Below are 24,219 nucleotides of genomic sequence, written 5' to 3' on the forward strand. Positions count from 1 at the left end.
ACAGATTAGGAAATACTGAGGCAGAGAGACAGGCAATTAACAGATGACCAATCAAGATGGAGATATTTTTTTCCTTGCAATTTTACTCATTCCAATCAAAAATTCTTGGAAATCTACTGCAAATCGTCCTGAGATTCACCAGCGAATCTTGATCTACTTTCTGTGGGATCCTGTGGCTCTCCAGATGAATGGGCCAGAGGACCTGGCGGGATAGAAGAGCACACCAGAGCCCAGGCAGATGCAATTAAAAAGAATAAGAAATAAATTAAAAAAAACTAGGAAGGTGTAAGCCCCTTCAGGTGTTCTGGCCCAGTATACCTGTTCATTTCATGCCAACCCCGTGCAAGCGAAGGGCCTCCTGGTTCATGCAATGCGAGCCCCGTCTGTCGGTTTCCTCTCTTTCATAAAACAGAGATAAGCAACTTGTCACTTTTCGGATGTGCTGGACTACAGGTCCCATCACCTCTCATTCTCTGCTGATGAGGAATGCTGGGTGTTGTAGTCCAACAAGATCCCCTTTTACAAATGGGGCCAAACGTTGCTGCCTGTCAGATGATGGCTTCCCACCTGAGAGGCACCTTTGGCTTGTAGAAAGGATAACTTGCTTCTCCCCCGTTCCTTTCCTACTGGAGGTCAACACCAGGGGGCGCTGTTCACCCAGGTTGGTCCTTTTAGAAGCTCATCACAGCTTTGTGGCAAGAATAGCTCTGTGTATGTGTGTATTTTCTGTGACGTCAAATCAGAACTGACTTATAGTGACCCTAAGAGGGCTTTCAAGGAAAGTGAGATATTTAAGGAGTGGTTTTACCAGTTCCATGCCCCCCCCAATATGGCCAAGTGAGGATTCGAACCCTGTTCTCCAGAGTCATAGTCCATCATGGTTGTTTTGGGTTTCCCGGGTTCAGAAGATGCCGGCCACAGAGACTGGCGGAACGTCAGGAAGAACAACCTGCAGAACACAGTCAAAGAGCCCGAAAAACCCACAACAACCATCAGATCCCGGCCGTGAAAGCCTTTGAGACTCTTAGTCAATCACTTTATCAGCTACACCACAATGAAAATCCAAAAGTAGCATTAAGGAGGGGGGGGATCACTATTTCTTAGGTTGCAACCCCACCTACTGAGCATAAGCAGCAGGTACACCTTTGCATCCTCTAGAAACAGCAGATTTTCTTGTGGGCCAGAGTCTCTGTTTTCCTTGACATGCCCGTGTGCATTTCTAGGGCTCTGGCACGAGATGATGCATGTTCAATTGCACTGTCAAAATGGCTTTCGCCAATAAATAATAGACCGGGATTATCAGGGACTGTCTTCTCCTGCAGGAGTGAAAGGGTGAAATGAAAGCCTGTGGATGAGCTACCCCACTTCTGGGTCCCCCCTCCCCAATCTCAAAAGAATGCACTGACAGCTTTTTCCATCATAACTCTTATGGCCAAGGATAGAAGTGTTTTTTATTGAGATCCTCAGACACAGACAGAATTCTCTCCCCTTGCGCTGAACAGATTCTGTCCAGGCCACGCGGCGGCTGCACTGGGGTTGAACCGACTGCTCGAGAGAGTGCCGTTCTATTCAACGGAACAGTATTCTGAGGCTCAAAGTCAGGCAGCATCAAGTGGGTCACGGGCAACCTGTGGCCCTCCAGAGGCTGACAGACGACAACCCCTACCGTCTCACCCATGGCCATGGTGGCGGGAGGCTGGCAGGAGTTGATTGTTCTAGCAACATTTCGAGGGCTGCCCGCTGCCCAGCTGTGCTCTGAAACAAAGCACTCATTAACGGTAACTCCTAGACATTCTTTATGCTCTCTAAGGAATAGGGTTAGCTTTGCAAGTCAATTTGGGTGGACGGATATAAACCTTATGCTTCAGGAAAGTGTTATGCATGCACCTTTGCTGTCCTGAGAATCACATCAATTTTTCCCTCATGGAGACAAGCCCAGAGAGAATCTTTGACAGATTTCTAGGGAAAACCCAGTATGATTAGCACCAACTGGCCAGTAACCATGCTGTCTCCAGTGTACTTCCTTTTCCCTCCTCAGAGTAGCATTTAAACTGTCTGTGACTTTTCTTGGTTTATAACAATGGGAAGCACTATTGCTTATACACAAGATATATTAACTTTAAAAGTCAAGCAGTTTGCCTAGAGCACACAAAAAGAGACCCAAAACAGAGGAAATCGAGGTGTAGTTTTGTTTTCACTTTTAGAACGCACAAGTTAGTTTACCACAAGGCAAGTTGTAAAGAGGGGCAACTTGGTGTGACTGCCATTAAGAATGGTTACGTCTAAACATGCTTTACTGAAAAATAAGTCCACTGCATTCAAAAGCAAACCTTGGAAGCGACTTTTGGGGACTCCATCGGGAAGCTGTAGTCTCAAAAATAGGCGACATTTCCAAGCTGTGTAAAGGGCTGTGTAAAAAGGGCTGACCCCAAAGGAGTACAACATTCCTGAATTCTCTTGCTACTGACAACGACCCATATCCTCAGAGTTGGGGAAATTCCGTCTGCTTAAAAACTTGACTAGCAGCAGTAGGTGTGGCTCAGTGTCCTTTTCTACATCCTAGGGACCGGAAACAGATACACATCTTCCAAACAAAGGGTGGCACAGCAGCTGATTTCCACCCACTATAGTTCTGCAAAAGCAAAACAATTTGCACCACCATTTTAAAAAGCTGCCAAATCACCATGTGTGGGCTATTTGCACACCGTTACACATCCAGTGGTGCTTCTCCAACGCAGGAGACTCTTTTCCATGTTCCCATGCTCTCTGGCTTCATTTCAAAGAAAGGCAATCATGCCAACAAAGCCAACTTAGATCTACTACGTTTCAATAAGGAAATCAAACCAAACCCTCAGCATGGCAACTGGTACAAGTTCAGATCAGAACATACATAAACACACACACACACAGAGCAACAATCTACTTGTATAGAAGCAACAGGACATAAGAGAGGATATTCAGGAGTGCATGCAGGAGAAAGAAGCTGCAGCCTAACAGTTAAAGCTGCCCTGCCTTTAAGAGCCCAGCATCCTGCCCCACCCCTTTCTTTAGCCAGACCTCACTTCTTACAAATATTAAATACATATTCTGTATGAAGCCTGCCTGGCAAAGAAATCTAAGTAGGTAGCAGCTGTTCAGAGATGACATGATAATGGACTGGCTTGCCAGAGGCCTCTGCACTCATATCTTTTGTCCCACTTTCCTCTCTCGGTTAAACAGGATTTGCAGGCTTTTTGAAAGCATTATCCCAAACCTGCTGAACCTGTTTATCGGAGGCAACAGCTGACATGTACTTATTCCCAATATACAGAAGTGCCTCACTCATACTTTCAGTTCTTCAAGAAAACTATAATCTCTGCTCACCCTCTGCCCTGATTCAAAAATAAGCTAGCTCTTAGCAAGGCCGTATGGGGTGGAGAGGTCTCTTGTTGTCGGTCAACACATCAGGGGTGTTCCAAGATGACATGTAATCCGGACCGCTGCCCTTGACATCTCCTCCTTCTGCCCTCAACCTCTAAAACGTGGATGCTCCAGCAAAGACGCAAGGAAATGCCAGCCGCACAAGAGAGACGTGCGCAGCCTTTGCATGTACTGGAGACTTTGTGAAGTAGAGACTCAGCTGGCAAGCCTGGACGGAGGTCACTCTTTCTCCCACCTGGTCTTGAAGCCCACCCGAGAACTTCCGATGGTAGCAAAGGCGGGTGTGCCACTGTCGCCCAGCTCAGGAAAAATACCTGCCCCAATCAAACTCATAGCAAGGAGCAGTCCAGAGAAAGATGGGAGAAGAGATGGAGCAGGAAGTGAGGGTGCACTCAAGTCTTCTCTCCGGGATAGGCGCTCCTAGGTCCGGACTTGGAACTTCCCGGCCTTGGTCATGTACTTGATCCCCTTGAACGGTTTGTATTTCTCGCCGTACATGTCGAGGCGGTTCACCTTCAAACCTAGGAGGGCGAAAAAGTTGAGAGGCAGGAATGGAGGTCAGCATCTCTGGGAAATGGAGGGGATGATGACTGGCCTACGAGATGCTCATCCAGAGAAAGCACGGCTAGGTCGGTATCCCTATGAAACAGTTCAGCCAGGGTAGTTGAAAGAGAAGGTATGGAAGGGTACGGCTTTCCCCAAACCAACCAAAAAACCCCATTAGCACAGTTGTTATTTTTCAAAGTAATGTTGTTGCCCCCTCGCTCCCTATCATGCGTTCTTTCTAATCTCTTGAACAAAATAATGATGGGGTGGTGGTGAAATTCAACATTAATCCCAATTTGAGTAAATCCATGCTCCAGTAGAGCAGGGCCACTGAATCAGTGGAACTCCCTACATTGCACCGATTCAATGTGCCTGCTCTAGTTCCAACTTACTAACCGGCTTGCTGCCACCGAAATCCATGGTCTTTTTTTTCCTTTGTGATTCGTGAGCCCTATACATCTCAATGGGTCCACTCTAACTAACATGAGGTTTCAACTCTGTATCGGGTCTTCCCGATACATCCCAGCCTGCCAACATCTGCTTTGCCTCCCCCTAATTGGACGGAGACAGGCTTTGTTAAGTGAAAAGATTATAGCAACTGAAGGTTATACCCACGAACCAGAAATGGCCAGCTGCTGGATTTTGAACTGCAGGTTGATGGTGGGGTTCTCGTCGGGCTTGGAAGCTCCGGCCTGGAGGCTCATCGTCCCCTTCAAACTCGGTAGCTTTTGCGGGTTGATCTTTCCAACGTCCCACGTCAGCAGCTTTGCAGGAAAGGATGGGGTTGGGGGAAGAAAAGAGGGGGGAGAGCAACATGAGTATTGGAGCTGTGCAGGTAATTAAGCCCACAATGCCCATGCACTAAAAGGCTGCCAACCTGGAGGCAGGGGGCCAAAGCCCACAAAGGAAAGCTAACCGGACCGCTTTGGCCTGCTCAGAGTAAGCTGTAATGATTGCACTGTGAAGACCGAGAGGGAAAGGGGCTCAGAGGCTGGTAGTTACGGTTTAAATTTAGATGTCACAAGCTCAGGAATGGTGGGGCCTCTGGTGTGTTGTGCATAACACAACACACCAGCGTTGTGCACAATCTCATATTGTGGCTTCTCTAAAATATGGTCCTTCCTGCCTCAAAAAGAAAAATAAACCAAGAACGGAGTCTGGGTTCTTCCTCTCTAGTCCTTTTCCTCGCTCCCCTCTTACCTTGGTGACAGGGTCAAAGGTGTGCGTCCCCTGAGACGGCGTGAGGGTCATGTTCAGGACACCCTTCGGCATCTGGCTGGTAACCATCACCCCCTCCACAGTCTTCCCCATGGTCTGTTTGGGCCCAATGGTGATCTCAAAACGGCCCAGCGAGCTGTCCCGGAAACTGATGTTGTGTTTCACGTAGACAGGGATGGCCACCAAGCTGGAACAGAGGAGACATCTCTGTACCCCTACTCCCCTGTCGCTGCTTTGCGTGCCAGCGCTAAACACAGCGACCCACGGAAAAAATTGAAACCAGAAACAAAAACAGAAACCAAAAACCAGGGGCAGAGGAACTTGAGACCAAATTGCCAACATGCGCTGGATTATGGAGAAAGCCAGAGAGTTCCAGAAAAACATCTACTTCTACTGCATTGACCATGCAAAAGCCTTTGACTGTGTGGACCACAGCAAACTATGGCAAGTCCTTAAAGAAATGGGAGTGCCTGACCACCTTATATGCCTCCTGAGAAATCTATATGCGGGACAGGAAGCAACAGTTAGAACCGGATATGGAACAACTGATTGGTTCAAAACTGGGAAAAGAGTACGACAAGGCTGTATATTGTCCCCCTGCTTATTCAACTTATATGCAGAATACATCATGCGAAAGGGTGGACTGGAGGAATCCCAAGACGGAATTAAGATTGCCAGAAGAACTATCAACAACCTCCGATATGTAGATGATACAACTCTGGTGGCAGAAAGTGAGGAGGAATTAAAGAACCTCTTAATGAGGGTGAAAGAGGAGAGTGCCAAAATGGTCTGATGCTCAACTTAAAAAAAAAAACAAAACTAAGATCGTGGCCACTGGTCCCATCACCTCCTGGCAAACAGAAGGGGAAGATATGGAGGCAGTGACAGATTTTACATTCTTGGGCTCCATGATCACTGCAGATGGTGACAGCAGCCATGAAATTAAAAGACGCCTGCTTCTTGGAAGGAAAGTGATGACAAACCTTGACAGCATCTGAAAAAGCAGAGACATCACCTTGCCGACAAAGTATCTCCTCCCCTTCCTCAGGCTGAAGAAATACCCAAGGGAGAAATGACGGGGCAGATTATTTAAGGGTTCGTATAGCTGGAACAGTTCATTGTTGCTTCCTTGAGTTGCAAAAGGAACCGGGACTCTAACTCTTATGTATGGAGCAGTAGACCCCTTTGGAGCCCCCCTCCCCACAGAAGATCCTGGGGGGGGGGGCGTACAGGAAAAGATCCAGGACACCAACAGATTCAGCCACAGCTCCTGATCCCAAGCCTTACTTCTGAGCACTGACGTGATACGAGAGCAAGCGGAAGTTCCCATCGGGAGGAATGAAGGAGAGAATCCGCTCCGACTCCCAGCGCTTGAAGCGGACGCAGGGGTGGAAGCTGACGTCATCCAGCAACCTGGGGTTCTGAAACAAGCAAGGGACAGAAGTGGAGATTTCTTGGCCCACAGCACCTCTTCTGCCCCCACCCGGTGGAATGTTTGTTCTGCTGCCCTGCAGTCTCCTGCATTGGTTCAGGCATCTGGCTGCGGAGCCAGAGGCTGGGAATTCGATTCCCCACTGAGCCTCCTGGGAGAAGAGCCAGCCTGGGTGGCCTTGGGCCAGCTGCACAGTCCCAGGGTGCCCCCTAGAGGAAGGGAAGGGTCTGTTTAAATGTTTAACACTTTACTGCAGCATCTCAACATTCATCAAGAGAGGAAGGGCCACCTTCTGCCAGATCAGGATTGCTGGGCAGCCGAGGTGCTGCTCAAGGTCTCCCTCAATCTGAGGCTAGGCCAGCAGCAAACAGGGAAAAAAATCCTCCTTGGTGGAGGCACCCTACATCTTGCAAGCTGGCAAAGTGGGCTCCATGGGGCTCTCCTGGACCCACAGGGCAGCTCACCATGGGGATGAAGACTGTTCCGGTTTTGGAAAAAAGCACACACTTCCAGCCTAAATGTGGGCAGGGGGGAGGGGATGTAAGGAAATTGTTAACGCCAGGATAGCACCAGGTGACTCGTACAAATTTGCCTAGGGGGTAAACGATGCTGTATATACCTGCTGAATTTTCCTGCATTGTCTTTATGTTGCATGTATTTTTAAAAAACATATTAATTGTGATGCATCCTTTTAGCATATAACAAAAAAGCGCAAAAATACATTTTCTTGCTAAAATGCCCCCAAACTCTTATTTTTCCTGTCGAGACAGACGGACAGAACCTTCTCTCTGGAAATGCCTAATTCTTCCACATTACTCTGAAACTTTTTATATGAAAGGGTTGCAGAGACATTTTCTTTAATAAACAACAACAACACACAAGCAAGCAAGAGATTTTCTTCCTCTCTAACTTTACCATAAAGGAGAGAGTAAGATCCGGCATCCCCGTCAGTTTCACACAGGCATCAATCACTCCTTGGATTTCGGCCGTGATTGTAGAACCTGGCGACACAGCAAATAAATCCCAGGTGGGATCACAAAAAAATAACAACATGCATTCTATTATTTGTTGTTGCTCACTGCTTTAAAATTGATAAGCTGCTTTGCTTGTTTCATTTCCAAGGTAATAGATAAACACAGGAACTAACTAAATGGGATGAGGTGAGCAAAGAAAAAAAGAGAGGGGCTCTTAAATAGGGCAAAGAACTGCTAGTAAACTTTGTGGTGTGTGTGAATTACCGGATTTTTTGCACCATAAGGCACACTTTTTCCCCACAAAGCAGGGGGGTGGAAAGTCTGTGCGTCTTATGGAGCGAAGAAAACAGATTATATTTTCCTGTTTTCTTCTCCTAAAAAATTGGTGCGTCTTATGGAAAGGTGCGTCTTATGGAGCGAAAAATACGGTAATATCTTGTGGTTTCCGTCTCAATTATCCCAGCGTATTGCCACTTAGAGGAGATGACACCGAAATACATGTCTCACCTCCCCATCCCGTACCTGATTTCTCGATGATGGCGTCTATTTCCTCGATCACATCAAAATAGGCCTCGTTGTTGGTGTACTTCACGCCTGTCCGGCGCCAGGGAACCACCGAGAGCTGCCCTGTAGGGAGCTGTTCACCCACATTAGTGCTTCCTGAAACGAGGAAGAGGGCCGGGAGCACAATGCCAACCAGACCGGTTTCGCAAAGCAAGGCACCCACTCCACCGCCAGGCCGTGCGAGAGCCCTCTGGATCTGCACGGAACGGAAGAGCTTCACACCAGGAAAGCATTTGGCCTTTCACGTCTTGCTCTCAGTTCCCTGGGTGGAAGTTGTATGCATATAGGAATGAGCAAATCGCCTTCTCTCACACAGCCGGAAGATTAACCACATTAGCTTAAGACAGTGGTTCCGCAACTTTTTTTTGACTTATGGCTCCCTCGGCTTGGCGGTCACAGGCCACTGCTCCTCAGTACGACACGTTGGGTGAGGAGAGCCACAGCCAGTGGCCACAAAATGCACCACCAACAAAGGCCTATGAGGGATGAGAGGATTCTGCAGCACCCCAAGATGCTGAGGTGCACAGTTTGGGAACCCCTAATGTAAGATCTCTAGTCACTCACCCAAAAGAACACGAGAACACATGGAAGCCTTTGAGGTGTTCTGATCTCTTCACAGGTTAAGCTGTCACAAAACATCCTATGTAGGTTTGCTCAGGAGTAAACACCCTTTAGTTCAGTGGGATACCCTCTCAAATTAAGTGTGTGTAAGGCTGAAGGTGAGCCAAACTGGCATCATCACCCCGCTTACAGAATGGACTTGGGTTTTTTGGGGGGGGGGTTGTCTGTGGATGTGCTGGTTGATAAATCCTGGGTGTTGCGATAAAAATGTAAGTTTTCCAAGCTCTCATTTTTATCATCATAAAAATATATGGCAAGAACTGAAGAAGTCAGGCCTCGAACACATGTTTGAGTCCAGGATGAATCCCAGATCTGAAAAATGACAAAGGTCATTGCAAAACTCTTCTGCCTTTCTGTCTGTCTGTCCTTCTCTCTCCGTCTCACACCACACCTTTTCTGACCTTCTGACACCAAGATTACTCTGAACAACTGTGATCTTCTCTGAATATAGAAGCTAAGTAGGGTCGGGCGACTGGCTCTCCAACTGGGAAACGTCCAGGGCCCACCAGAGAACTTCACATAGGCCATGGGAGAAATCATGGCTGGAAGCCTGGAGAGCTGCTGCCAGAGAGAGCCAGTGAAACTGGGTTAGACGGACGACAAGCCAGACCCCAGTATGAAGCCAGTTTCTACATTCCTACCTGTGATGGTATTGACGACTGTCCGGAGGATGGTAGGTGGCTTGATCAGCTCCTTCAGAATGTTAGATTCAGTGGCCAGCGGGAAGCCATTGTCCAGCATTTCCTCGAGTACCTCGTAGACAACCACCACGTTGTCCTTGATGACAACTTCTGAACAGACCCCAAAATAATCCTGCGGGGAGGGAAATAAGATTAACGAGACCCCTGCAAAAGGAGCTGAAGCAGACGGAGGAAGGGGACGTTGCCCCAGTCGCCCTGAAAACACGGAAAAACAAAACACAAGGAGTGAATTTGCTATGGAGTCACTGTGTGCCAGTTTGTGTTTCTGGACTACAACTCCCATAATTCCCCAGGCCGCTGGAAAAAAACAGCACACCTCTGCCATGGAGCCAGGTGAAGGAGCTGGTTCAGAGGGAAGAATAGACATATGGCAAAAGGCAGTGGCAGGCGGCCAGTCCTGGACCGTCTCCTCATTTTACAATTATCAGGAAGCCCCAATGGCATCTGAAGGAGAAACCCAGCACCTCTATAATAAAACTCTAATGCAGCTCCACTATCAGGTTACAAACTCCAAGGCTTCTTATGTGTCAGCAGGGCTGGAGTTGGAAATTTCTAGGCTGGAGGAATCTGGTTACGATGTTAGGAGAGGAGGTGGGGAAAGGCTTATAAATCATGGCACAAAAAATTCTAATATTTCAAGCAATGTCCAGAATCCTGCTGGCATTCACATGAGGTTTTAATAACCTGTTATAGCTAATTAGCAAGGCATTGGTCAAGTTGCGCTCCTAGTCATGCATCGGCTTGCACAGCCAAGAAGCACCCTGTCAATTAGTCACAATTAGCTGCAGTAACTTTCTATGAACACTAAAAGGATCCCAAACAAAGCTTCAAGAAGATGGTCACAATGGAATTAAGCCTTAATATTGTTTCAGAAACAAAAGCATCTGGTGTCCACAAGTCTGCTCAACGCCAATGAAGCCGTCAGCCAAAACGACGGACAAAAGCCATCACTCTGTGCAAGGAAGGCTCCTCGTGTGTATTCACGATGCACCAGTTCTATGATGCCCAAATCTTTGGGGGCACCAGCCAGCTTCACTGGGGCATCAGGTGAAGCGGGCTGCATTCTGCTGAAGTTTATGACAAATAAAACCGGTTAGCCTTGATGCTGCCAGAAGGCTCCGTGTTCTTATTCTACCCAGAAAATAAAGATGTTAGTGGTTCTCCTGCTGCCCACTTTGTTCCCACAACAAGCTTCTAAGGTAGGTCAGGCTCAAAAACGGTGGTGGTGGGGACTGAAGCTGAGGTCATCCAAGCTGTTTTGTGGCTGACGTGGGGCTAGAAGCCATATTGACCAAGTTCCCATGCAAAACCTTACAGCTGCAATAAGAGAATACTTGTGGTTTAAATAATGAAAGTATTTCTGCATTCCCATGGCCAAAGGAAAAGGCATTTGTAGAGAACATAACTCTGGACAGCAGCTGATGCGAGAGATGTCTCTGAATCCCACAGCTGGCGTTCTTTCTTAAAATAAACAGCAGGCTCATAGAAGCTCCAGGAAGACAAGGCGGATTAATCCTATAATCCAGGAGTGGCATGTAACGCTCCTTCCTTGTTATCCTGCTCAAAAACTCATCCTCCCCAAAGCTGTGACTGCCACATTCAGAGGATGAGGGTGTGTTTTTTTTCCAGAGGGGAACTGAGCTCCCCCTTGCCCTAGGTTATCCATCTGCCCTGTCAACTGCAGCTCGGTTAAAAAAAAGAGAGAGGAAGAGGCAGAATAGCAACCACAACCTTCAAAGACATACTTAGCATCACATGAAGCCTGACCCTTAACCATAAAGGGATTTTTCAGTCCCATGATTAGCTGAGCCCTTTGAAGCCCATCAGAGGCCGGCATTGTCTCCCTCGCCGGGATGGCCAAAGCTGGCTTACAGCCCCAGAAAGAAACTTCTGCTGCCGTTCATTCTGCGTGCCAAGTAGGGATGGCTTCTGGACTGGGGTGGTGGGGGGCACAGCATCCTGAAATTCCAGGGGGAGGGCCCCCTGCCCTAGTCATAAGCAGCCTCTGGGGAGCAAATACAATCATACATGCAATGAGTGAACATTTGGCTGCCTTTTCCGGGCGGCCAAGCTTAGCTAGCTAAAATGGCCGCCTCCTTGCTGCATGCCATCGAACCCTGTTGCCCATGTCTGCTCCTGTTACGACGGCTCCACTGGCTAGCGATTCACTTCTGGGAGCAATGCAAAGCGCTGATACTTACTTGCCTGTAAAATCCGAACCATTTTTGGATTCAGGCTACCTAAAAGACCAAGTTCTGCCATAAAAACCTGCCTGGGCTTTGAGAAATGGAGGAGCAGCCCTTCGCTCAGGCCTGCCACCCTTGGGAGGGGGGGCTCGCCTGATGAGGGCATGAGAGAAGGCCTTCTTGGTGGTGGCTCCCAGCCTTTGGAATTCATCTCTCAGGGAAACTAAACTGGCCACCTGCTAAGGAGAGGGAATTTAAATGGTTGCTCTCATTTCTTTTACACTGTAATGCAAATGATCATTATTATTTTCAGAGAGACATTTTGGAAGTATTCACAATTTAGCCGCATCTTATTATAACTGATCTAATTATATCCCAGTACTTAAAACACAATGTTTTGGGTGGATCTTATTTTTCAAGATCTACTGTTGGTTTACACATGCGTAAGGGAAACAGCTTAAGTCTTGAGAGCACATTGCTGCTCATTGAGAAAAGTGCAGGTTGTGTTCCTGGATGTGCCCCCCCAACCCTGGTCAGTTGTTCAAATACCTAGTTAATCACGGAAGATACTTGGGTGAAGTTCAGAAGAGTAACTTTTGGGGAGGAGAAATCCCATCATCCCCGTCAGCCAACGGGGGCCATTCTGGGTGGGAGATTCTCAGAGCTATTCCAAAAAAAATGGTCTCACTTTTTCTAAGACCAGTAGCTGAGTTCAGAAGGTTGAATCAAAGAGGAAAAGCACACATAACTACACTGAACAACTTGGAAAAAAGGTGAAAGATGACTTGACCGCCAAGGAAATGCTTATGGGCTTCCCTGGAGCATCAGAAGGATTTGGGAACAAAGTGCTGGGTTAGACCAGGCTGTGGTTCCCCTCATGTTGTTATGACCCAGAGTTTAATATGAAAAGAGACTATCAAACCAAAATAACAGGGAGTGCAAACAGACCATGAGTTGTGGCAACTTCACATTGATCTTGCTGCCAGTGGGTCACAACGGCTGCTTCTCCCAAGCAGGAGAACAGGGGAAACGGGAGGAACTCTGCATGCTGCGGTAGATGCTAACTAACTGATAAAAGCTCAATGCCAGAGTGGAGAAACTGGCTGAATGCCCTTGAGGTAAAATAGGAAGGGTGCTCTAATCAATAACATCAGGATGGAACTGAGCAGACACGGGTGGGGTGCACCGCCCAAGGATACAGCTCTTGCTTTGCAAGCAGAAAAATAAATAAATCACAAAATCATTTCCCAGGACCTCCCATTAATAGCTCTCAGGAAAGAAAATCCTTGCCTGCAATCCGGGAGAAATGACCACATACATTGTATGGGAGTTGGCTCCACGGAACTATCATGTGATTCCGTATATGGCACCTTGTTACAGATGTACAGATCATGAAGAGGTTTTATTGGGATACAGACAAACCAAAGCTTGGGAAAAGTTACAATTTTCGGAATGTTAAGGGAGCGATAGTCCAAACAATTTCCATCAGCTCTAACAGGAACCAAATGTACAGTACTTTGTAACGGGTTGTGCAAAGTGAAACCGTAGAACCACACGTGACCCTCCCAGCATTCTGCCACTTTCCCCTTTTTTTGGGGTGGGGTGGGGAGAGTGAATTGCAGTTCCTGGACGTTTCCAGAAATAGCGACTCACTTTTCAAACAAGGCCCAAGGCTTCCTGTGTGATCTGGCATGACGAAGTGCCCACATTTTAGAACTGGCATTGCACTTTCAACCATCGCGGATGTCATGTTTTTGCTTTTCTGACAGTTTGTGGGGGCCCTGGAGGATCTCAAGGGGCAGAAACCTGACTCCTGGATCCGGCAGGGTTGCCCACTCTGGATCTGTAACACGTAATCCTCTCATTTTCTCTCCCTCTGAAATCGTCAGCAGACAGCGGGGACCGGAGGGTCCGAAACCGCCACAGCGCTTGGCCTACCTGAAAAGTGTCCACAACCCGGTGAAGAAATTCAATGACGAAAAGCGGGGGCACTTCCGTCTGGATCACCGCCACGAAGAAGATCTTGTGTCGGTAAACGCTTAGGAGATAGTGGTGAGGGGTGGGGATCACAGGGGGCACGTTTTCCGCCTCCGAAGCCCGCTCCTGAGCCTCAAAGAAATAGTCGCAAACCGAGCGGCTGACCACGCTTTTCCAGTGTTTCTCCAAGAAGATGTCTCCGGAGGAGTTTATGAGGAAGAGGCTGTGAATCATGGCTGGTCCCGGGAGAGGTCAAATGCTGAAGGTGCTTTGCCCAACGGATGAGCTGCTCCAGTCTAAAAATAACCATAGATAGTACACATAGATACATATACATATATTTATATGAAAATTGCAGAAAGGATCTGCCCTCTTATTGTACTCCAGATCACACTGTCCCTACAGCTGAGTCAGGAAACGTTACTTTTTTGGACTTTATTTCCCAGAATACCCCTGGTAGCATGGGACCTGCAGTTGAGAAAAGTGATTTCTCTCATCTCTGCTCAATGCCTCCCAAACCCCACCTAGACCTTTCGACTGCAATGACCACTCTATCCATTCGCATTTTAGGTCCCACATCTTTCGAATCCAATCCCCTCACCTCCCCGCCCCATCCCTGAGGCAACAATCATGGGCCATTCCATCTTCTTCTACCTTCAGCCTTCCCCTTAACAAGTGCAATTCCTTCTGTGGCCTTCACAGACTTCGTCCTGTCAGCCAAGCCTGTCTTATGCTATAAGGACTTCAGTGAAACTGGAAGCTGTTTAACACTTGCAGTGAGGATCACAGAGAAAGTGTGTGACTTGCAGGTGCAATGAGTAGGTGAAGAACTGTTAACCTGAGTAGATAACAGCTAGAATCACATCTGAGGAGAAAAACAGACATCGGCCATTGCAGAAGAGGTTGTCGATTTTCTCCAGATATTTGCTCTTATTAATATTCCTGCATCAAGTCACGTACAGTGGTGTCTCGCTTGATGAGGATCATTTGTTCCGTTGAAATCGCTGTTAAGCGAAATCCTCGTCAAGCAAAACGAAAAAGCCCATTGAAATGCATTGAAACCGGTTCAATGCGTTCCAATGGGTTAAATACCTCAGTGTCCAGCGAAGATCCTCCATAGGGGCAGCCATTTTCAGTGCCTGTAAAGTGAGGAATCCGTCCTAAAACACATTGGGGAGCCATTTTGCACATCGGGTGGCCATTTTAGATCCGCCGATCAGCTGATTAAAAATCGTCGTCTAGTGAAAAATTGGTTCCCGAAGCAGGGAACCGATCATCATCAAGCGAAATTTCCCTATCTAAACATTGTTTTGCAATCGCAAAAGTGATCACAAAAACTTCATCGTAAAGTGGATTCATTGTTTAACAAGGTAATCGTTAAGCGAGGCACCACTGTACTTAGGAAAAAGCAAACTTCCATTCCAGTGAGATAGCCATGTTGGGTTGCTGCTGCAAAAACAAGTCTGTGGTTTTTAACTGGCATGAGCTTTCATGTGCATGGTTTACTTCTTCAGGTGCCCAGAGCACTATATTCTAGCCACAGGCTTATATGCACACTGGATCTAGCTATAGGGTTAGGAAAGAATGAAATGAGATTCAGAAAATGCCAAGTGTGTCAGTTACCCAAGTCAATTACAGTGATCTTTACCGCCAAGGGTAATTGACTTGAATACCTGACTTTGCTTCAAAGTCTGTGACCAGTACTCCTGCCTCTCCTCCTATTCCAGCGAAGATGTATGGGCACTTGAAAGAAAGAGGCGGAGAAGGTGATGGTTGTTGTTGTTGTTTAGTCGTTAAGTCTTCATGACCCTATGGACCAGAGCATGCCAGGCCCTCCTGTCTTCCACTGCCTCCTGGAGCTGCATCTAATTCATGTTGGTTGCTTTGGTGACCCTGTCTAACCATCTCATCCTTCTCTTCTCATGAGATGGCCAAAGTATTGGAGCCTCAGCTTCAGGATCTGTCCTTCCAGTGAGCACTTGGGGTTGATTTCCTTCACAATGGATAGGTTTGTTCTCCTTGCAGTCTGGGGGGTTCAGCTCTAAACCCCACTCTTCATTAGTATGTACCCACTGGCAGCTCATCCACAAGTGAACAGAGGTCAGGTTGCTCACCCAAGCTATAAAGATACCCTAACCCTTCCTGTGGCTACCAACCACCACGTGGCTCAGGAGTTCAACAGCAGGGACTAGTGACTCCAGCCCCCTTCTCGGCTCTATATAGGAAGAACTGCCAGCCCCATCTGGTCATGTCATCCTCAATGTATCCATAGGGGGTCTTTTCGGTCCGAGTTTCATTTCCTCTGTGTTGCTACCTCCATGTCTCCGGAATCCAGAGCATGAATCTCCCCTTGTCATTTTAAAGAATGACCAGGGCAGGAAATCCTCCATGTTGCTAGAACCACTGCTCAAACCGGATCCTGCCACGATGACCTCAGCTCTCCATCACATCGGTCTTCCCATCCTGGAGAGTCATTCTCCATCCATATTTACACCTGGAGCCCCCTTTCATGCCATCATCTCCAGTTCTCTCACCCAGAGCCCTAGGAAGCAATGCATTTTTCCCCCTACAATCCCCCCATACTATCCTTGCATGTCCCTATTACAACCTCATTCACCCCAAAGATTCCCACCAGGTTTCAAACACGGATCCGAGTCTCTGGTTGTTCACACCATGCAACTCCACACGTTGTCGTCTTAATCCAAAGGGTGCCCATTGTTGGCAACCTCGCTCACCCCGGCCATTGCTGATGTTTGAACCCCCCCCTCGCAAACCCACAAACCCACTCCAGGACCCTCATCCACAAGAATACATTTGCCTACACAACACCCCTCAAGGAAAAACCTCCTTATTATATTTATTATGATTTAACAGGGTTAGGGTGTCCTTTTGGCCGTTTCAAAGATTTTAGTCTCCCAGACCCCCACCCCCACCCCCGTTATTCCCCTCCCACCCTAGAATCTGGGGGTCCCCGCCAAGGACCCTCATCGAGCTCAAGGGGCTGGGCTGCCCCACAGCTTGCCTCCCCCCCTTGCCCCCCCAATTCCAGCCACCTGCTCAGGACCCCCCCCCCCGCCGCCCAGCTTCCAGCCTCCGACTCCGCACAGTCCCCCCCCCGCCCCCATTCTCACCTCCTGGGTTTTTCAGCCCCTCCGCCTTCCCCGATGATCCCTTCCCGAGATGAAGTCCGAGGCTGAAGTGGGGCGGAGAGGGGAGGGAAAGGGGCAGAGAGAAGAGGATGCCACTTAGACCCGCCCACTGAACCCTCGCTCTCCCCGCTGATTGGCGGGCGGCGGAGCTACCGCTTGTCCATCTATCCCCCGCCGCTCCGAAGGATAAGCCTGGTGGGGGGGCCCGCGGGGCGGGGCTTAAGCATCCCCGGCTTCCAACGGCTCGCAGCCGGGCAGGAAGGCGGGCCGGAGCGCGAGGACGTCGCTGAGTGGCAGCCTCCGCCTCCAACGACCATCGAGCAGAGGCGAAAGCGGAACGGTGGTTGGTCGAGGGACAGGTTTCCCCCCCCCTTCCCTCTCTTTTAACATGGCTCTCTCTAGGGAAGGGGGGGAGGAGGAGGGACTCGCGGTCGCCCCGGCAACGGGATTATCCCCCGCCGTCGAAAAGCCGCTCGCTCCCTTCGCCGCCCACGGGCGCCGCCGGGCGCGTGACGGTCAGCTGCCGCTTCGCCTCAGGGCGGCCCGGCGGCCCCTCAGGCGGCTCAGTCGCCTCGTTCGCCCCCTCATGAAGCCCCATGGCTCGCCTGACAGGAGCGAAACCTGATCAGGTTTCACGTGGACAGTTAATAAAAACGTTGTCAGGGCAGAAACAACGAGTTCCTCCTGGGTTTCTAACGCTACCGTTACAGTAACGCCACGTTACAGCACCACAATTAGAACAAAAGGGGAACGTTTCGGACCTGGAAGCCCCCCCCCCGGTTCCCCAAATGTGTCAAGACGACCTGGAGTGGCCAGTGTGTCTTATTTGAGGCCCAAGAACTTTCTACCTGCAAGTTTTTTGAATGTCTATTTTGAGGGCTTTCCAGTCCTCATGTACTGTAATTTAACGAGGGAAAAAAACCCCACACATAAGGAGGGAGATTAAGGACTTTGAAGTAGCCCATCCATAGCTGGTACTTGGAGGGCATCGCCAGCGGGCACAATAGCTGCCTGGCCCCACTGGCTTCCCCACCTTTCCAGACTGGAGTTTTCTACTTGCAAGGGCCCTTTCGATTGCTCCTGTGCCCCTGAATAGCTCAGAAATTTGCAGAATCCCTTTAAGCACATCCTCCCAACTAATAGTTGCAGTATCTATTCTGCCAAATCCCATCTTGGTCTGATTATTCAAACCTTCTATAAAAAGAGCTACGTCATAATTGGAGTTAGCAAGGCCTTTGATTGCCTTCAAAGACATTGTTCCATTCACATCTGGAAACTTTTTCCTGCCTACATAAGGCTTTAGGAAGCTTCCCTGTAGCCTGTGTCTCCATATTATTATTATTATTATTTATTTGATTTATACCCTGCCTATCTGGACCGATGGACCACTCTAGGCGGCTTGCAATAATGTTAGGATCATGAGGAGGAATAGGATTTTAGAGACCATGGGCCCTGGGATTTGAATATCCACATAATCTTGGTGGGTAGAGAGTGTTCAGACTGTTGGGTGAATACGGAAGAGATATAGTGTCACCTGGGCCAGAAATCCAGGAATGCCCACAAGGAGGGTGAAGGAATGTTTATTTATTTTATATAAAATATTTTAATCCCACCTTTCTCCTTAAAAAGGACCCAAGGTGCCGTACATTATAAAAAGACAGCGTTTAAAGCTAAAAACAAGACATGTCTAAATACTAAAAAGGATTAGACAGACACCATGGTAAAAGATGGTAATAAAACCAGCAACAAATGTATATTCAAAAGCAACAATCCTTTAAAAAATCCCACTCAGCCACCCCCCCCCCCAAGAGAAAGCTATCAAAAGAGAAAGGTCTTGGCCTGCTTGTGGAAGGACCGCAAAGATGAGGCCAGTCTGGCCTCCAGTGGGAGGGAGTTCCAGAGTCTGGGAAGAATCACAGAGAAGGCACTCTCTTGTGCCCTCATCAAACACATCTGTGAAGGTGGTGAGGGTTGAGAAAAGCCTCTCCTCGTGATCTTTAAACTTGGGTGGGCTCATAAAGAAAGAGATGTGGTCCTTGAGATAGCTTGGATCCAAGCAGTTTAGGACCAGGGATGTTGGCAAGCCTTTGGGTCCGAGTCTTTGGTACCAAGTCCTGAATCCCAAGTCCCAAATCTGGATCCCTGGAGCCTCAAATAGAGCACCTTGCCTTAATCCAGCTGGGATGTAACTAAGGCCTGTGTCACCATGAGCAGAACAAACCTCTCCAGGAACAGGTGCAGCCAGTGTGCTAGTTTAAATGGTGCAAAATCACTCTTGGCCACTACTGAAATCTGGGCATCCAGGGTCATAGGTGAATCCAGGCACACCCCAAAGTTGTGTACCTGCTGTTTTTAGAGGCAGTGCAACCCCATCCAGCATAGGCTGTATCTCCTCCTATTCCTGCCTTTTGACTGACCAGGAGCCCCTCTGTCTTGCTGGGAGGATCAGAGGGGAAAATTTAGCTGCCTCCTCCCTTGCATGGCATCATGCACCAAAACGAGTGCAAACACTCCCATCTTGTGGTAGAGGTAAGGCTGAGCATGATCCATAGGTTTTCTTCCAGTTATGCAGTTCTAAGAAAGGAGAAAGCTTCCTTTGAGGGCAACCGACACAGATGGAGTGGGGGAGAAAAGCCTGCCTCTCCTCTTTGTCATCCACTGGGTGGAAACCTCGAGGAAGGAGTTTGTTGGGGTTCATTTGTTAAAATTCTTAACGGGAAAAGGGGAAGAAGAGGTTGTGGGGGATTCTCCTCCAATCAATTTTTGCTACCCTGCATGTTGTACGTTTGTTATTTTCATGTTTTGGGTTATGGTTTTGATTGTTGTCCAGAGTGACCATGGGTCAGATGGGTGCTCTAGAAGTTTTAAATAAATAAAAAAATACATAAATAAAATTGGCTGTCTCCTTGGAAGAGGGTGCCCATTGCACCTCCCCGTGATGGCTAGTTCTGCTGGACTGCCTACAACTGGGCTGCTCCCTCACCTCCTCTCTTCTGCAGAGAAGCCACAGATGGATGGAAAGCACGGCTCCCGTCCTACATGCTGGTCTCAGGACAAGGGAAGCTGGATTAATTTTACGGTCGGGCCGTACCTAGAGCTCAGTGGATTTGAGAACACAAGGAGTAAAGGCCCTCTTCTGGAAATGAACCACCCTTTGTGGAGGGACATGCCAGGGCAGAGTCTTTGCGGGTGGAGAGTTGGAGAACTTTGTCCATTCCAAAGTGTCGTGTGACCGCTGGTAACGGGGATCAGCAACAATTGGGATCTACCTATGAATCCACTTGCATGGGGATCCAGTTTTTAGAGTGTCTCCATTAAAAATGTACATCTTAAGGGAAAGCGTGCATCAAAACACCTTTGTGGGCGAGGGCCTGAGGAGACTCACAGCAGAGGGAAAACGCTAGCCACAATGTACACACCTTAAGGAAAGTGCCCACAAAAATGAAAAACGGGGAAGGGACAGTGCACTGGAATGTCTCCTGATGCCTCCTGCTCAGAGCGCATCACAGTGGCTTCGAGTCAACCCTCGCCTGTGCGATTTCTTTCTTACCAAAGGAGCCAGGAAAATGGACTGGCTGGAGTCGGGGGCATTGCTCTTCTCGGCTGGAGGCCAGAGCCCCGGATGGAGCAAGGAAAGCCGAAGCCAAAAGGGATTCGAACCAAACGGGAGACCCTGGAAGAAGAGCAGAGAGGGCTTGCCGATGGCAAGCGGGAGGTCCAGAGCAGAGCTGGACGTTCCCTTGCCATGCGACTGGGGGGGGGGAGCCCCATCGCCTTCCACTCCCTTCTCTGCAGGCTCCTGCACCCACCAGACCGGCTGCTTTGTGGACCTGCAAGCCAGTCTTAAGGGAAGCTAACCACCAGATTTCTGTCTCATTTATTATCTTTTGAGCAAGGTTCTATTAATCCACACCCACACCCCCTGCTGTATCTGAAGCTCAGATGTGGACCGTTGCTTATGTCGAGAGCCTTCTTTGCTGGCCACCGTTTTCTCCCTTCCACCCACCCAGGGTCAGGGCACCTCTTTGCAACAAACAACACACCCAACCTCACATCAGCACCTTGAGGACTAGTCACTTTTGTTGCACTGGCAGCATTTGCTGGCTGGATAGCTCGGTGGGAAAGGCAGAGGTCAGGAGTTCGATTCCCCACCTCTTGGGCTTCCTGGCTGAAGAGCCAGCCTGGGTGGCCCTGGGCCAGCTGCACACAGTCCCAAGGTTGCCCCTAGAGGAAAGGAAGGGTAATGCACTTCTGATTCTACCTGGAAACCCCTGGAAAGGATCACCATAAGTTGGAATCGACTTGATGGTGTGTGCACATGCAAACACACTGACACACACAATGTATGTATGAACCGGAACGGAACTAGATCCACCACAACTGCAGATATAAATCTCTGTTTATATGAACTTTGTTCCCTAGTGGGGTTATTGCTTTTTTAAAAAGCATAATTCATTTACATATAATACTAGATAGAAATACCATCCACAGTTCAACAGTTTTCTTTTCTTTTTCTTTTTAAAAAAAGATTGTATGGTCCTGATTGTGACGTCCTGCTGCTTTCCTGCAGAAAGGAGCCCAAAAGTGGCAGGCGGTTCAAGTGCTGAAGTGCAGTGCAGCTGCCGTTCACAAGTCCGTGGCACACCTCCTCGTCCCAAGCGAGATGCTTCTCAGGTGGCCGGTGCAGGAGGGCAGCTACAGCTTGGCGTTCTGGTGGAAGGCTGGAATGTGAGCGGCGGCGTAGGCGGGCTGGCTGTGCCATGGCAAAAGGGGATACAGCCCGTGGTGTAGCGTGCTGTCGTAAGAGGTGGGATAATAATAATAATAATAATAATAATAATAATAATAATAATAATAATAATAATAATAATAATAATAATAATAATAATTTATTGTCATTGTAAGTATATACACATACAACGAAATTCTGCCGTGGGCAGAGGTCCGAGGGCTGCACAGAAGCCGTTAACAACGGGGTCGGGAAGGCCGGGATAATGAAGAGACTATGGAGAGCCTCATTCTCAGCTTTTCAGGTGCAAAAGAAAACACTGCCAGTCATTTAAATGGAACATTTTTGGTGTCTGATTGACCGTTGGTGGATGGTAAGGAACAAGCATCCTTGAATGACTATTTAAGAAAGAAGTGCTGAAATGTTTTGAGCCAAAGCAGCTCTCTTACAATGTTTTGGGTTGGGAAACAAGGTCCGTCTGTTGCATCTTTAATGGTAGGGGTGGGGGTGAGGACAGTGAATTAACGACTGGCTTCCCATGCCTATAAATCAGCCAACTTGTACCAGCCAGAACGGGTGGGTTAAGATGCCTGGATGAAAGCGACGGTTGTTGTTGTTTAGTCATTTAGTCATGTCCGACTCTTCATGACCCCATGGACCAGAACACGCCAGGCCTTCTTGTCTTTCACTGCCTCCCGGAACTGGGTCAAATTCATGTTGATCTCTTCGATGATACCGCCCAGCCATCTCGTCTTCTGTCGTCCCCTTCTCCTCTTGCCCTCACTCTTTCCCAACATCAAGGTCTTTTCCAGGGAGTCTTCTCTTCTCATGTGATGGCCAAAGTTATTGCAGCCTCAGCTTCAGGATCTGTCCTTCCAGGGAGCACTTAGGGTTGATTTCCTTCAGAACGGATAGTTTTGTTCTCCTTGCAGTCCAGGGGACATTTTTTGCCCCCGTCTTTAAGAGTAATAAAAAAGGGATAGAACACAATGATATAGGTGTCTCTCTTTTTCAATTTAGTTCTGAATGTATGAGAACTTTAATCAGAATCAATTTAATTCTGAATGGGGAGCTGCTCTTTGCACCCTGCCATGAAACTCATTCCCCACCACCGAGCAGATCAGCTGTTATTCCTTAACATCCATTTAAACAGTCAGATCCACTCCGTGGCTTTAGCAGGACATTGCCTTTTGCTGAATATTTATGCAATAACTTCTTAGCAATACAAACCAGAGGTGCTGATTATTCACACAGCGGTTAGCTCCTGAAATTAAAAGCAAGCGGAAACCCTGTCAGGAAAACAAAACCCAGCAGCTCTCTTTCCTGGGATTTGAAGCAGTGGGATGGGTGGGTGGCGGGAAGAACAGCCAGTGTTAACCTGTGGCAGCAAAGACGTCTAAGAGACTTGTGGCACCTTAAAGCTGAACACATTTGATACTGCACAAGCTTGAGATCCTGAGAAGCTTATGCCAAACAGATCTTGCCTTTGAGCTCTTACAGGGCCCTTTGTTGCCTTTGGCTGAGTGTGAGATTTGGTTTTTGTTATAATCAGTGGGAAAAGAAAGAAAGAAAGAAAGAAAGAAAGAAAGAAAGAAAGAAAGAAAGAAAGAAAGAAAGAAAGAAAGAAAGAAAGAAAGAGAAAAGCGCTTTGTATGTGCTTCGGTGATAATTTTATTATAAATCACCTTTAGTTTTTTGTAACTGCAGAACTCCTTGGAGGAAAGCGCTGGAAATTTTGATTTAATTACTCAAGATCCCAAAGGACATGATCCAGCCCTGCAGTTGTACAGTGTTTCCTTGAGGCTGAAATGCTATGCATGCCTATTTCGGAGAAAGCTCAATTAAACAGGTGCATGTCTGCTGCATGTTTTACTCGAGAGTAAATGCCCCTAGGAATGGACAGCAGCACCTATAAGACTCAATCAAAGCTGATGCACACTTACTCACGAACAAGCCCAGTAGGAGCTGAATGGAGAATGAGTCCGGACTAGAACCGCCTATGTACAGGCTTAGGAGGAAGTCGAAACGGGAGGCGTATTAACTTGCTCGCGAGTCGGGCTCCCGCGACGAACGGAATGGGATTCTTACTCCCGAGTAAACAAATTAGGTTCGGGACGAGGCACCTCCACTCCCTAGTTTGGGAATAAGCCCTATGGAAGGACAGCCACTGACTCCCAATTTTTTTTTAAAAAAGTGTGCAAGATTGAAACACCAGCAACGTCGGCCAGGAACGCTTTCCCGCGATTCCGCCCCACGGAAAGCATCCTATGGGGGGCTTCCTCCGGAGTAAAAGAGAGAGAGAAAAAAACCCCAATGGGACCCAATCCCCTTCCCTAGCGTAGAAAATGGCACCAGAGTAAAATTCCTCCCCCCCCACCGAACCAGCGGGGATTTGGCGAGTCCACTCGGATGGCCAATCAATCCCACGGATCCCAAAGGGGTCTACTCTAGACTGCAACTTCCTTTGGCCTCCTCCGCCCCCGAGAGGAGAGACACCCCCCCCCCCCACACACACACACACGTGGATCGCGCAGAGGAACTTACCGAGCCGTTGGCTCACTCGCTCACTCACTCACCCAACCCCGCGGGCCGCCTCTATAGGGCTGAAGCTTGCTCGCGAGGAAGCCCGCCAGAGGCGAGGTGCACCGCCCGGCTTTCTCAGCGTCCGCGTCTCCTTCCCTCCTTCCTTCCCGCGGGGCGCG

At 48.4% G+C, this 24,219-nt stretch overlaps 1 protein-coding gene across 2 annotated transcripts; it reads right to left on the bottom strand.

Annotated features, from left to right (window-relative positions):
* Positions 1 to 2,175: 2,175 nt before the first annotated feature.
* On the bottom strand, positions 2,176 to 24,183 carry AP3M2 (adaptor related protein complex 3 subunit mu 2). Of its 2 annotated transcripts, none has more exons than XM_072978930.2 (9): positions 24,062 to 24,183; positions 13,601 to 13,935; positions 9,417 to 9,588; positions 8,113 to 8,250; positions 7,532 to 7,617; positions 6,472 to 6,605; positions 5,167 to 5,371; positions 4,586 to 4,730; positions 2,176 to 3,941 (listed from the first exon to the last, which is right to left on the bottom strand). In XM_072978930.2, exons 2-9 carry the CDS (start codon positions 13,871 to 13,873, stop codon positions 3,841 to 3,843), a joined length of 1,254 nt encoding a protein of 417 aa, XP_072835031.1. In that variant the 5' UTR covers positions 13,874 to 13,935; positions 24,062 to 24,183; the 3' UTR covers positions 2,176 to 3,840. The 2 variants fall into 2 exon arrangements, with proteins under 2 accessions (XP_072835031.1, XP_072835030.1); XM_072978929.2 differs by lacking the exon at positions 24,062 to 24,183 and adding an exon at positions 16,771 to 16,982.
* Between the last annotated feature and the right edge of the window lie 36 nt (positions 24,184 to 24,219).

Source organism: Pogona vitticeps, chromosome 8, assembly GCF_051106095.1.
Source record: "Pogona vitticeps strain Pit_001003342236 chromosome 8, PviZW2.1, whole genome shotgun sequence".
Lineage (NCBI taxonomy): Eukaryota > Metazoa > Chordata > Lepidosauria > Squamata > Agamidae > Pogona > Pogona vitticeps.